At 41.0% G+C, this 12,926-nt stretch overlaps 1 protein-coding gene across 1 annotated transcript in view; it reads right to left on the bottom strand.

Moving 5' to 3' along the window:
• si:ch73-103b11.2 (rootletin) overlaps positions 1-11,852 on the bottom strand; it is a gene marked incomplete in the record, with an annotated part of 107,196 nt that extends 95,344 nt beyond the window's left edge. The window contains 3 exon segments of the mRNA XM_036132051.1: positions 978-1,043; positions 5,724-5,801; positions 10,984-11,852. Coding sequence (XP_035987944.1) covers positions 978-1,043; positions 5,724-5,801; positions 10,984-11,103 — 264 coding nt within the window.
• Between the last annotated feature and the right edge of the window lie 1,074 nt (positions 11,853-12,926).

Raw genomic sequence — 12,926 nt, 5'->3', positions numbered from 1 at the left:
AATATTGGCGTAGAAAATAAATGTAATAAAACTAAATATGCACGGTTACCATTGTAAAAAATAAAAGGCCGATAATCAAGTCTGTGCAGCTGTTTATTTAGCATAAAATGATTATTCTAAAGCAGCTCGTGTGACAAGCAAGGCTCTATTTTTAGAGCCACTTGATATTTCCAGCTTCAGACCCTGACCTCCCCTCCTCCTTTTCGTGCTCCATTCAGAAAGCAGATGAAAAGATGAAGAGTGACATCCTGAGGGAACCGAGAATCAAAGCACGTCTCCCCCTTTTTCTTTCGTTGTATTGTCTAAAACAAGCTTCTTTTTCCCCCCCCCCCTCAGCTCGCAAATAAAATATAATGGCCCCAAGATGACAGAAACATGATGGTTTGCAGCATTTCTAGCGTTATTTAGAGGCTCCTTCATGTAGTCAATGAGTATTCGTGCAACGCGAGTTTTCGTCCTACCAGGAGAGAAAATGCAAATGCAAACTATATTTTAACCTCGTTTTAAAGTCCATTCCGTGCTGAGGGAGAACAAACTGTGTGCTGGTTCAGGTCAATCAATATTCAGCAAAGCACAAAACTGACACACATCATACTGAAAATGTTACGTATGAAACCCACAGGAGACGCTTAGTTTACAGGTTCACCTTAAAAAAAAAAAAAAAAAAAAAAAGCACAAAAGCTCAGTCAGAGACGATAACCTTCTGTTTCTGGTGCTGAAAGGAACGTTTTCTCTCCAAATAGGTAGTCACCGCAGGGTTCTTGCACAATGTGTGCGCAGAGTGTGTTAACCGCAGAACAAACAATCGGGCCAGCACATGACTTTTAGTAGGAACACCATGTGGTGCCGCTCCGTTCCCTCCCACACTGTTGACTCTGAGAGCCAGCTCCGACAACTCTGGCAAGTTTTAAACCTAAGCCACCCTCCACCAAGCGCCTCCGTAGCAAAAATCAGACTAAAATAAGGTTAAAACTCACCATTTCGTCCAAAGCGTAGCGAAGTAAGCCGTGCTCGTAAAGGATGAAGAATCTCCGCTGCCATTTCTGTCACAAGACAAAATATGTTCTTTGCATTAAATCACCGCTTTAAGTAGCATCATTTTTACAAACAGTTTCATAAATCTTTGTGTTTAAGCATGAGATAATTAATGTGCAAGAGGAAGTGATCTTTTCTAAAATATGACCCATTATAAGGCTTTCAACAAGCGGGACAAGCAGTTTAAACCTTAAACTGGATTATTTCCTTCCACGTATGTCTATAATACGGATATATTATCTACAGTAATGTCTGTGTGCTTTCCAACAGCTTTTATTGATCCCAGCAATCAGATGCACCCTACCTACAAAAGTTTCAGTATTAAAGCTACAGTTGGTAATGCTGTTTAGAAACACTTTGTTATACTGGGTAAAATCGTCCTTCCATCCTGACAGTAGTCAATACTTTATGCATTCAGAAAAAAAATTTTTTTATCTCTGTGGGAGCTGCAGGCCTGTAAAAACTATGACCAATTACTGCAATTCGGTCCGAATGGAAAGAACCAATCAGATGCCTTCATGTCTCATCCTGACCACGCCCCCCTCTGTCCCTCAGGTTCCAGGGGTATCACCTTATCTACTGGTTGTCCCACATGCCGATCATAGAGCCAGTGTTCACGCTCGTTCCCTTGTTAGTTTCCCCTTGCTGCGCACTTCTAGTGTTTATGTATCCGGTTAGCTTAGCGGCTAGCTTAGCGGTTAGCTTCAGTGTTAGCCATTCATTGTAGCTCCACTGGTCTCACCGTAGACTTTGAACATGGCTGAGAGTCGCATCAAGCGAACCGCGTTCATGTTTATGAGAAGAAGAGGAAGTCCTCAGTAGAAAGAAATAAGACCAGAGTGGATTTGGGAGATTTTTTTTCCACTCGATCCCCCTGAAGAATGGTCTTCCGCATCCGCAGTTATTCAAAAAAGGGACTTGGGGAAACTTCCGGAAAAAGAATCGCCGAGCTTATCTTTAAAGTTCATGGGCTGCTGTTCCAACAAAGTCTAACAGATGAAACCTCAACAGCTCGTCTGTAAACCTTCGACTAAGAAAGACGGTGAAAAGGCTGAGAAACTCTGCATACAGTGATGGACAAATCAGTTGGCCCGTTTTCAGCTTTATTGGTGGGTCAAATACACACAAAGCTGATTTCTTTTCAGCAAAACTGAAAGGTCCCACTTGCCTTTAAAGGAATCAACAACTTGTCCTTAAATGCAGTTTGTGTTGAGTTTGGTAAAAATTAGAAAAACACAGATCTGAACCCTGGCTTATATCTGCTGAGCTGTTTCTCTCCTAGACAAAGCATCTAAAAGGAGCTAATCTACTATTATCCTTTTCCAGGAGTACCTTCACTTACATAGAAAGAACCCCTGGATCAGTGCTTCTATGCTCTTTTTACGTCTAAGCTCTGTCTTCTCTAAGCCCCAGTGGGTGGAGGCAGATGAGCGTTCACACTGAGCCTGGCTCTGGTTCTGCTGGAGGTTCTCCTCCCTGTTAAAGGGGAGTTTTCCTCTCCACTGTCGCTTCATGCATGCTCAGTATGAGGGATTGCTGCAAAGCCATCAACAATGCAGACGACTGTCCACTGTGGCTCTACGCTCTTTCAGGAGGAGTGAATGCTGCTTGGAGAGACTTGATGCAACCTGCTGGGTTTCCTTAGAGAGGAAACTTTCTCACCAACCTGGAGGATCTGATGGAGTCTTGAGGTGAGGTGTTGTAAATTGGAGCTATAAAAATAAAATTGAAATAGGCTTCTCATCAGAAAAGGCCAATTTTCAGCATGATCCTGTCAGTCAAACACCCAAAGATGTGATTTTTTTCAACTATACCCACGCTCACACCAGAAACCACTAGGTCGCCCCAGGGCTGGACGATTATTCAATAACAATATATAGCGATGATTGAAAAAAAGGGTCAATAAAAAGTTCAATAGAAAAGTTTTCCTTCCATTTGTATTCTAGCCTATCATGTAGGTTAATATTACAGTCATTACACCCTTCCAACCAATCACAACGCGGACTCAGGAAGCTCTGTCTCCAAGCTCCGCCCCCTTCAAAGACTTCAGAGAGCACGCGTTTTTTTTTTTTTAGTATTTTAAAAACCTGCAGTTCTGGTAGAAAGTTGGTTGAATAAAGGGTTGAGTTTGAATTCATTATTTGTGTGTTCTGTATCTAGAAACAGGTCATTAAGCAACAGCATAAAATAGCCAGGGCTGAACTTAAAATATATATTTTGAATTTATTGATAATTATTGTTCGATCAATATGATTTCTATTTTATCGATATGTTTTTTTTCTATATCGTCCAGCCCTAGGTCGCCCTGACAGCAACACTCTTCGGTGTGGACCGCTGTGACTGGGTGATGAAGACCTAGGCTCAGCATCTCTATGCGTCAGTGACGTGTTCAGTAAGGAAAGCTGATTTAAGCTGATGGAAGATTTAAAGTTTCTCTCTACGGTACCAGACCGGCTGTACTGCAAACCTCCGTTGTTTTATCCTTTTGAGCTTTTCAACATGTCATGGAAAATGCTGGATTTGGAAATGTTGGCAGCCTTTAGGAAATCTTTGAGTCAAGGTGAAAGAGTTTATGCTCCTCGAGGAAATTCTGTAACTTTAGCCGCACTGCTAGTATCATATGTGAAAAGCAGTTTAAACAAAGGCTGCACAATTAATAGCATTTGCAATATAGTCGCAATTAAAAAAAAAAAAAAAAAAAAAACTGTCATTTCCAAATCGCAGATGTCTGCAATTCTTGGCTATGTAACAATTAACATATCAAACGTCCTTTAGGTGTCAGTAATTATGTTTAAAGTGGGTTTGCTCCACATGGAAGGGAAGAGAGCTGCAGCAGAGAGATAATATAGTTGTATTATTTGTTTTAGAGTTTATATAATCATAGTTTTTACCAGAAACTTTCAGGAATCTCACCACAGCATTAAGTTCTGGTCAGACTGTTTAATACATAGACTTGTTAGTTGGTTGCACTTGACGTCCAGGTCAATTAAAATCTGTTCTCTTGAATATTAATATTCTGATTATTAACAACAGTTAAATTTCTTGCTTTAAATAGTCCTTGTTTACAAACATCTTTATCTACAGGACATTTTTGTTGCTTGTGGTTAATACAGAGAAACATCTAAATTAAATCACAATTATGATTGAAATAAATCACGATTTTGATTTTAGGTTAAATCGTACAGCCATAGTTTAAACTATAAATCTAAAACCTTTCTTTTTCTGGACCGCTAACGGCAGGAAGGCTAGAAACAAGTATCTTCAGTGCAGCTTTTGAATGGTTGGATAGAAAGCGGCTAAAAGTTCATCTGAACCTGCTTCACAAAAACAACTAAAAATCAGAAAAACAGCCACAAAATTCTTCCAATTATAGCCAGGAAGGCGTGCTTTGACACAAACGTTTCTTTATGGCTGCAATATATTCTACATTTACTCGCCGACGTTAGAAAGATCTTCCAAACACACCCAATGTTTTTTAAAATCACCATATCAGAGGCTTGTAACACGCAGCTAAATACTTCTAAGATCACGATACGGCCACAGACTAACAGGCCGTTAGCCTGAAGTGGTCCTGAGCCTTCGTCACTCTGTTATTAGTTCCCTGGTTAGTCTGCCTGGGCAAACGGCTGACATCAGCGATACGTTTAAGCAAACCAATTACAGCCCTGCAGTAAAGACGGGACCAGTATCAGGGATGATGTCAAAGCGGCAGCACCAGACTGATGATAGGAGATCAAGGGGTGCTTTTCCCAAAACACATATGGAAGCCATCAGCGCAGCTGTGGGAACCAGGTCCTTTTCCCTCTCCTCCCCCACATCCTCCCTCCTTCCTTTTTAGGGATGCACCACCGCAAGATAATCTGAGCGCTGATAAAGTAAAGCTCCCATTAACGTGATGACAGGGAGGTGGGAATCCCCAAATTGTGTCAATATTAGCCCGATTATTGCCTCACAACAAGGTTTCTGTGGTAGAGGGACGAGCTCCCACAGAAACCTGCAGATCTGGTTAAAATGGGTCTCAGACAGGACAACGCATTAAAGCGAGTTACTCATGCCGGTCACACCAAACACCCATTTGAACGCTACTGATTCACAGAACTGGACCGACGCGACGGACAGCACCAATTAGGAGCAGTAAAGGTAAGAAAAAGGTAGCCTCGTGAGACCATCCTGATCTCGCGAGGTTTCAAGGTTTCACTCGCAGATCAGTCTGGCTACCCTCCGTTAAAGAAAATTTGGAGCCGTTCACCAAACGAACGTCCAATCAGAGTTGGCTTTGAGGTGGGTTGAGGTGTGACGCAACGGGAAGCGCGTCAGTTCAGTCTAAAGAACATGGCGGCTTCAGCCGATGAAACTAGCGTTAGCGTGGCTATCGAGCAAGTTTTATCGGAATTACAGAGTATTTCTTTGCTGAGCTAACGAGCCTTTACCTGCAGCAGCAAGAGTAGCTTGGCTTGTGGTTGTGTTTTCCTCGTCGCTCGTAACAGAGCGACGACGAATCTGATTGGTTCATTTGGCCCGTCTATCACCAACATAGGCCAATCAGCTAACCAGTATTTTCGCCCCTTCCCAAAGTTACTTCAACGGAAGGTTTCCAGATGGATATGCGGAGCAAATCTATCTGGCGGAGTCAGGTAAAGAAAAAGGTGCAGCTTTGCAAAAACTCAGTTAAGATAGTGGAGACTTACTCGAGATCGATGCAAGGGGTTGTCAAAATTCGTCCCTTCAGGTGCCAGCAGCAGCCATCCTCCGTATATGGGTTTAGCCTGGTGGGGAACAAAACACCAAGCATTTAAATTAACAATAATGATTATACAAGAAAAGTCAGCGACATCCACAGGTAGCTACAGCTGCAAGCCGATTTTCATTTAACTTTTTCTAGTTTTGTTGCATAAACTAATGAGTTATTCTGTGTAAATCGGCAGTTTTTGGTCTTATTTGACCAAAGCACCTTCGTTCACACACTGCTGCGTCACCTGCATGGTTTGAAACTACAAACAGGATTTATTAGAGCTTTTTTTTTTCTTAACAGGCTTTTTTTGCGACTCTTTAAAGGCCAGCTTTAATTAATGCCGACCTTGCGTGGGCTTACAGCTCAGGTGGACGTCCCTGTGTTGGCACGTTTGCAGCAAATTGTTCTTCGTGTGTAGAACAGTAATATAGAAAGTACTCCTGGGTCAATGTGAGCTTCTGTGCTTTCTGTGTCTCTGCTCTGTCTTCTCTAACATAGAAAGTACTCCTGGGTCAATGTGAGCTTCTGAGCTTTCTGTGTCTCTGCTCTGTCTTCTCTACCATAGAAAGTACTCCTGGGTCAATGTGAGCTTCTGAGCTTTCTGTGTCTCTGCTCTGTCTTCTCTAACATAGAAAGTACTCCTGGGTCAATGTGAGCTTCTGTGCTTTCTGTGTCTCTGCTCTGTCTTCTCTAACATAGAAAGTACTCCTGGGTCAATGTGAGCTTCTGAGCTTTCTGTGTCTCTGCTCTGTCTTCTCTACCATAGAAAGTACTCCTGGGTCAATGTGAGCTTCTGTGCTTTCTGTGTCTCTGCTCTGTCTTCTCTAAGCCCCAGTGGGTGGAGGCAGATGAGCGTTCACACTGAGCCTGGTTCTGGTTCTGCTGGAGGTTCTCCTCCCTGTTAAAGGGGAGTTTTCCTCTCCACTGTCGCTTCATGCATGCTCAGTATGAGGGATTGCTGCAAAGCCATCAACAATGCAGACGACTGTCCACTGTGGCTCTACGCTCTTTCAGGAGGAGTGAATGCTGCTTGGAGAGACTTGATGCAACCTGCTGGGTTTCCTTAGAGAGGAAACTTTCTCACCAACATGGAGGATCTGATGGAAGCTGACTTTGGAAAGAGCCTTGAGATGACATGTTTCATGAATTGGCGCTATATAAATAAATTTTAATTGAAAAGCTGGTAGAGAAATGCCCCCAAAAAAGTTGTTTCACAAAGTATCGACTCGGGGAAACTTACGCTACAAGAAGATAATATGCAACAGCGGTTAAAATCAGCCCTTTAATTATTATATAGGACTTAAGGTAACTATATAAATACAATTTTATTGAATTTGTGAATATGCTAAAAAATTCAGAAAAACCATGAAAACATCTTGTCCTCCACTTCAGAATTAGGTCAAACTTCCAAGTCTTTTGCATAAAATCACCACTTTAATACATTTAAGTGTGCAACGTGACAAAACGTGAGACGGTTTCAAGCGACAGGAAGCTGTTAACAAGGCACTTTAATCTTGGGATCACAAAAATCAGAACATTTTTACGCGAGTTAGTCGCTAAACGCCTCGACTTGACCACAGGCTGCACTCTCCTGCTGGCCTCCTTCCAGAGCACCACGCTGCCTCGGGAGAAAAAAAAAAAGAAAAACGGCCAACACACATGATTTTTCCTCCTGTGATCAGAGCAGTGGGCGGACCGGCGCGTGGGTGGAGAAAACAAGAGGCAGAAGCTATGGGAGAAAAAAAAAAAAAAAAAAACAGTGGAGAGGAAAATAGCACACATTTTTGGGAGCTTTTGTGGCTACAGAACTGAAAGTCAAACAAGCTGGGCCTTTCTTAAACTGTTCTGCTACATACTTGAGCTGGAGCCACAGCAGTACTCGGCACTTCCTGTATAACCACCACATTATTATGTGTACGGAGGAGCAATTAAAGCTTCCTTAAAAAAAAAAAAAAAAAAAAAATTCACCCCCACACCTATGGAGCTTAAATTAACTCCCTTACATAATCCAACTGCATTGCCCGGTCAATGCAGCAGCGGCTGACATTTAGCCGCCCGGCACCTCCGCATCTTCTTGATTACAGCCATGACTTCAGTCCGTGAAAAGCTGAGCGTAATCTGCAACTAAAGCCTCTTTCACTTTGATCACAAGCACATTTCTTGTAAACAAAAAAATCACTTGGTTTCAATCCTCACCCTGGAGAACCAAGAACTTGAACAGACTCAACAGAAAAGCAGCTATTAGGACATAAAAATAAAAAAAAAACTCACATTTCAGAGGGTAAGTCGGTGAAATGGCACTAAGACACTGTGACAACGCGTTTCTCCTCACATGACCCGACAGAAACCCCGTATGACAGATCCTCTGATGAACATGGAAGCAACTGGGATCAATGTAGGTCATTTGCTGCCCTTCAGCAGTTAAACTGAATAGTTTCGCTTTATTTATTTATTTATATAGAACATTTCAGTACAAAGACAGCGTGTTAATGTGCTCAGCTAGCAAAGGCTGCAGCCCAAACGCTTTTACTCCCCATCAGATCGAGACCAACATTACTGCTCTGACCAAACAGGAAGAGAAAGCAGCATTTGTTTGGATAACATGCACAGAATATGCATATATTAGCATTTTTTATTGTTTGTGAGGGTGTGTTGAACACATGTGAACCAAAATTTAAACAGTCTACAAGGGCTGGACGACAATTTAATAAAAATAAATATCAATCGATGGACGTGTGGTGCGATAGAAAACAATAAAAAGTTAAATAGAATAAAAGTTTTCCTTTGTTTTACATTCCAGCCTATCAAGTAGGTTAATACTACATCCTCCCGACCAATCACAGCGCAGACCCAGGAACCAAGCTCCACCCCCTTCAAAGACTTCAGAGAGCACGCACTCTTTAATTTTTTTTATTTTTTTTAAAAAACTTGCAGTTCTGGTAAAAATATTGGTTCAATTAAGTGTTTGTCTAAAAATACGTCGTAAAACAACAGCATAAAAACGGCAAAAGCTGCACTTAATAAAATGCACTTTTTAAATGTTTTGATAATTATCAATAAATATGATTTCTATTTTATCAAACTAACTTTTCAGCTTGTGACCCTCAAAATAATAGTGCAAGAGACCGGTGACCCCATTTTGGAACGTGGGATCGTTTTTTTTGGGGAATTTCTTGGGAATAAAGTCGTAAAATTACAGGAATAAAATAATATTTTTGCAAAAACTCTTACAATAGAAAGCGCAGCCTTTCCCATGCAGCAAAATAAAGAAAGTGGACCGTCTTGTAAAGTTATACTTTTTTTTTTAATCAATCTCACAAATAAGGAAATGCTAAACCTTTTTAGTGTATTAGCATTAAATCATCTTCTGACCCCCACATTGGGCTCTATACTGCAGACAAACGTTTATTCATATGATATTAAATGAAACACATATGAGAAGACTTTAGCCACCTCATGGCGAAGGCCAGGATCCCACACCATGATGCTGCCATCGCCTGATTTTATGTATTCAGGTGATGTAGTGTCAGTTTTATTGCATGCAGATTTTTGCACGTAGGTCAACAAGTTTAATTAAAAATGGGCCTTAACTTTCAAACCCGACGAACCCGTCACGAGTTTGCAGTTTCTTACGTCCATTTTGACATTTAGATGCCTGGAGCTAATCCGTCCAATTTTACCCGACTGCCGCCTGCAAATGTCTATCGCCAGAAGTTGAATATTTTATAAGTAAGTTAAATATATATGATGTGGTTATGGAGTTAGACAGAAAACATCGTCCATTCCAGCAGAAAAGTCTCATTTTCATCCAGGTTGGTCAAGCCAGCACCTGAAAGCTGATGACTGTTAGTCAGAAATGCATCATTCATTAACAGGGTGTGCGTTTATAAACATCTTTTCTAAACTGATGACTGACATGTTGGTCAGCAGATGTATGGAGAGCCTTTAGTCCAGTCACTGTTTATCTGCCTGTACAGAATACACAGCGGGAGCAGATTATTATAAATTAGGAATAGTATATAATCCGAGTCGGCCCGAGGCGGTTCAGGCAGAATCTGATTTTGGGGTCAACTCAGCATCACAATACATACATTTAAAATTGAATAATAAGTTATGGCTTTCTGCGTCAATTGCTAACTTTCAATTCTGTAATATTCACAATGTGGTCAAATATAACCAGTCAGCTCGCGTCGTTTAATTAAAATTAGGGCTGAACGATTTTGGAAAATAATCTAATTGCGATTTTTCATCTTAATATTGCGATTTAATGCGATTCCCCCCCCCCCCAGTTTAATTTATCATGTCTTTTTAAACATATACAAAACAACAAATCAATTTGTTTCCTCTCCGTGCGGATTAGTTGCTAAAAGACCCACAGCCTCTAAACTCAGAGCAGAAATTATCGCGTTCTGCCTATGAAATATTTCAACCAAAATTGCAATTTTGACTTTTCTCTGCATTAACCACAAGCAACAAAAATGGCCTCTAAATAAAGATGTTTGTAAACAAGGACTATTTAAAACAAGAACTTTTAATGTTTTTATAAATCAGAATATTGTTCAAGAGAACAGCTTTTAATTGATTTGGATGTCAATCCTTGATTAACATAAAGTGCAACCAACAAGCAAGTCTATGTATTAAACTGATTGACCTGTACTTAATGCTATGTATGATTTATATAAACTCTAAAACAGGTAATAAAATTAGATTATCTCACTGCTGCAACTGTCTTCCCTTCAATGTGGAGGCAAACCCACTTTAAACATTTTACAAACACCTAATGGACGTGTCTAATTCCCTAAATGTTACATAGCCAAAAATCGCAGACTCTGCGATTTGGAAATTGCGTTTTTTTTAAATCGCGATTATATTGAAAATGTGATTAATTGTTCAGCCCTAGTTAAAATGTTAATTTGGATTACAAAAAATAAATCTTCAGAAAATGCATGCACAAATTTTCTAGTAGCGCTCGCCTGGTTCGCTTATGCCTCGGGCCGGCTCTGTGCTCCATTCTGAGTCCAAATAACAGGTATGAAAACTATTTCTGCATGAAATAAGGTCAATAAGGGCCCTACACCAGGCTGCACACCAATTATGTCCAATTAGCTTCACCTTTGAACCCAGAGTGAAACATCGTTAATTGGGTTTAATTGACATAAAAATTTAATATTAATGTAATATATATATGTATATATATTTAGGAACGTGTTTCGTACCTGACTTAAGTCTTCGTCGTTCAGCAGATGTGATTCTCTGGGTTTGAAGCAATTCTGACATTTACTTTTGTTGAAAATGTTGGCTTGAAACTTCCGACAGGCGTTTTCTTTCAGAGACATGTTGGTCAGCGGGGAAGGCGAAAGTTTTCACGAGAAAAAAAAAAAAAAACACGGGATAAAACCCACGCAGAGCCACGCCACGGTCCTCGGAAGTTAACCTGGGGGGCTTCGCAGCAACAGACCGCCGAGGAAGGACGGACGCGTCAAGTCCATTAACGGGGTGACGGCGCGTGCGCGGCCGCTCTGGTGTCCGTGGTGGTCATGGTGCGCGCGCGCGCGCACGGGGGGGGTCGGCTCGTGCAGCTAACGTGGAGTTGCTAACTTTTTTCCTCCCCTCCCGGAAAGTTGTCCAATTAGCAGTTTGAAAAAAAAAAAAAACAGCCCCACGTCCACTCGGTGCGGCGTGGGGGTTCTGCCTCCAACGCGTCCCGCGGCGAAGCGTCGACGCCTCACAGGTGACGCTCCGGGCCACCAGCTCGCTGCAAGGTCCCGTCAGCCCCCATCGGCCGTTAACGGCCCCCGGCTGCGGCGAAGGGAAGAAGGAACAGCGGAGGGAGTCCACTTCTGCGGCCCCGTCTCGGACATCAAATGACTGACATCGTCTCCTCAACGTCTCTCTTCGCGGGCGAACGTCATGAAGTTTAAACGCGCCATCCACGGAGCTGTCACGCAGCTGCAGCCGCTCTCACGGTGCCTCCGCTCGGATCTGCTGCGCAATCTGCGGTCGACGTTTTCGTGAAAATCCTCGTTCTGGCCAAACAGCCAGTCCGTGAAGCCAAGGGGCGGGGCTACTCAGTTCTGAGTGACAGTAGCCACAACCAATCAGATCACGTGAACGCTTCCACCGTCCAATGAAAAACATCCGGCAGCGTGCCGCATCTTCTGCTCATCATAGGTGGGCTTTAAAGAGCCCACGGTAGCAAAACTGTCCTCTTTTATGAACTGTTGTCGTCAGCAGAAAATATTTTATCAAAAAAATATTTTAATAACAAAATTATTATAATTATTTTTATCGTTATCTAGGCAAGGCCTCATAAAGCCTGTTATTAATTTTACTTTAAAAAACAAGTTTGGTTTTAACTATTTCTGTTGTAAATATACTCCGGAGTAACATTATGTTTTTTCTAATCTTTTGTTTTTATGTTTCAGTTTTTGTTTTATATTTCTATTGTGTGTGTTTTGGTGCAATTGTTTTGTACAAGTAGCGTTACTCCTGGCTGTAGTTTTAGGTTAATTTAAGTTTAATTTCAGAACAGTTAATGGGATGGCATCTCGTTCATGTTAAAATATATTGTGTATGCGTGAATGACAATAAAAGTATGTCTTTCTAAAATGATTATTTGTTGATCTTTTATAAAACGTATGCAAAGGAAACAGTAGACTTTCTGTTTATGTGTTTTGTTTTTGTTAACAAAACATAGCTAAACTAGTTAACATCCATCCATCCATTTTCCGACACGCTTATCCCTGTTGGGGACATTTAATATACATCAGTTTTTTGCTATTTTGGACTGTTTAAAGCCAAGCTTTTATTTCCAAAAATGTATATGCTTTCATGGGTTTTATAAATGAAATGATGATTTTTCAAATTGAGAAAACGTATTCAGAAACGTATTAACATCACAATTAGACTTATTTTTAACAGCAATGGCTCCACCAACAGGGGTCCTGGGGGCTTAGTTGGTTACGACAATCCCAATATAAATTTACTCCCCTCTCAGATTTACAGTTATTATTATACAATCATTTTATGATTAACATCGAGAACCAACATGAATGTAAAATAGATGAGTATGTGCTTTAAATAACTATCAACATTTCCTTATTCTCATTGCATTTTTTGTGGTATCATTACTGAGACACAAACTTTTTTTTTATACTTT

The sequence above is a fragment of the Fundulus heteroclitus genome, unplaced genomic scaffold, assembly GCF_011125445.2.
Source record: "Fundulus heteroclitus isolate FHET01 unplaced genomic scaffold, MU-UCD_Fhet_4.1 scaffold_47, whole genome shotgun sequence".
In the NCBI taxonomy this organism is placed as follows: domain Eukaryota; kingdom Metazoa; phylum Chordata; class Actinopteri; order Cyprinodontiformes; family Fundulidae; genus Fundulus; species Fundulus heteroclitus.
The sequence above is the reverse complement of the archived record's forward strand: the minus strand, read 5'-3'. Positions and strand labels throughout refer to the sequence as shown.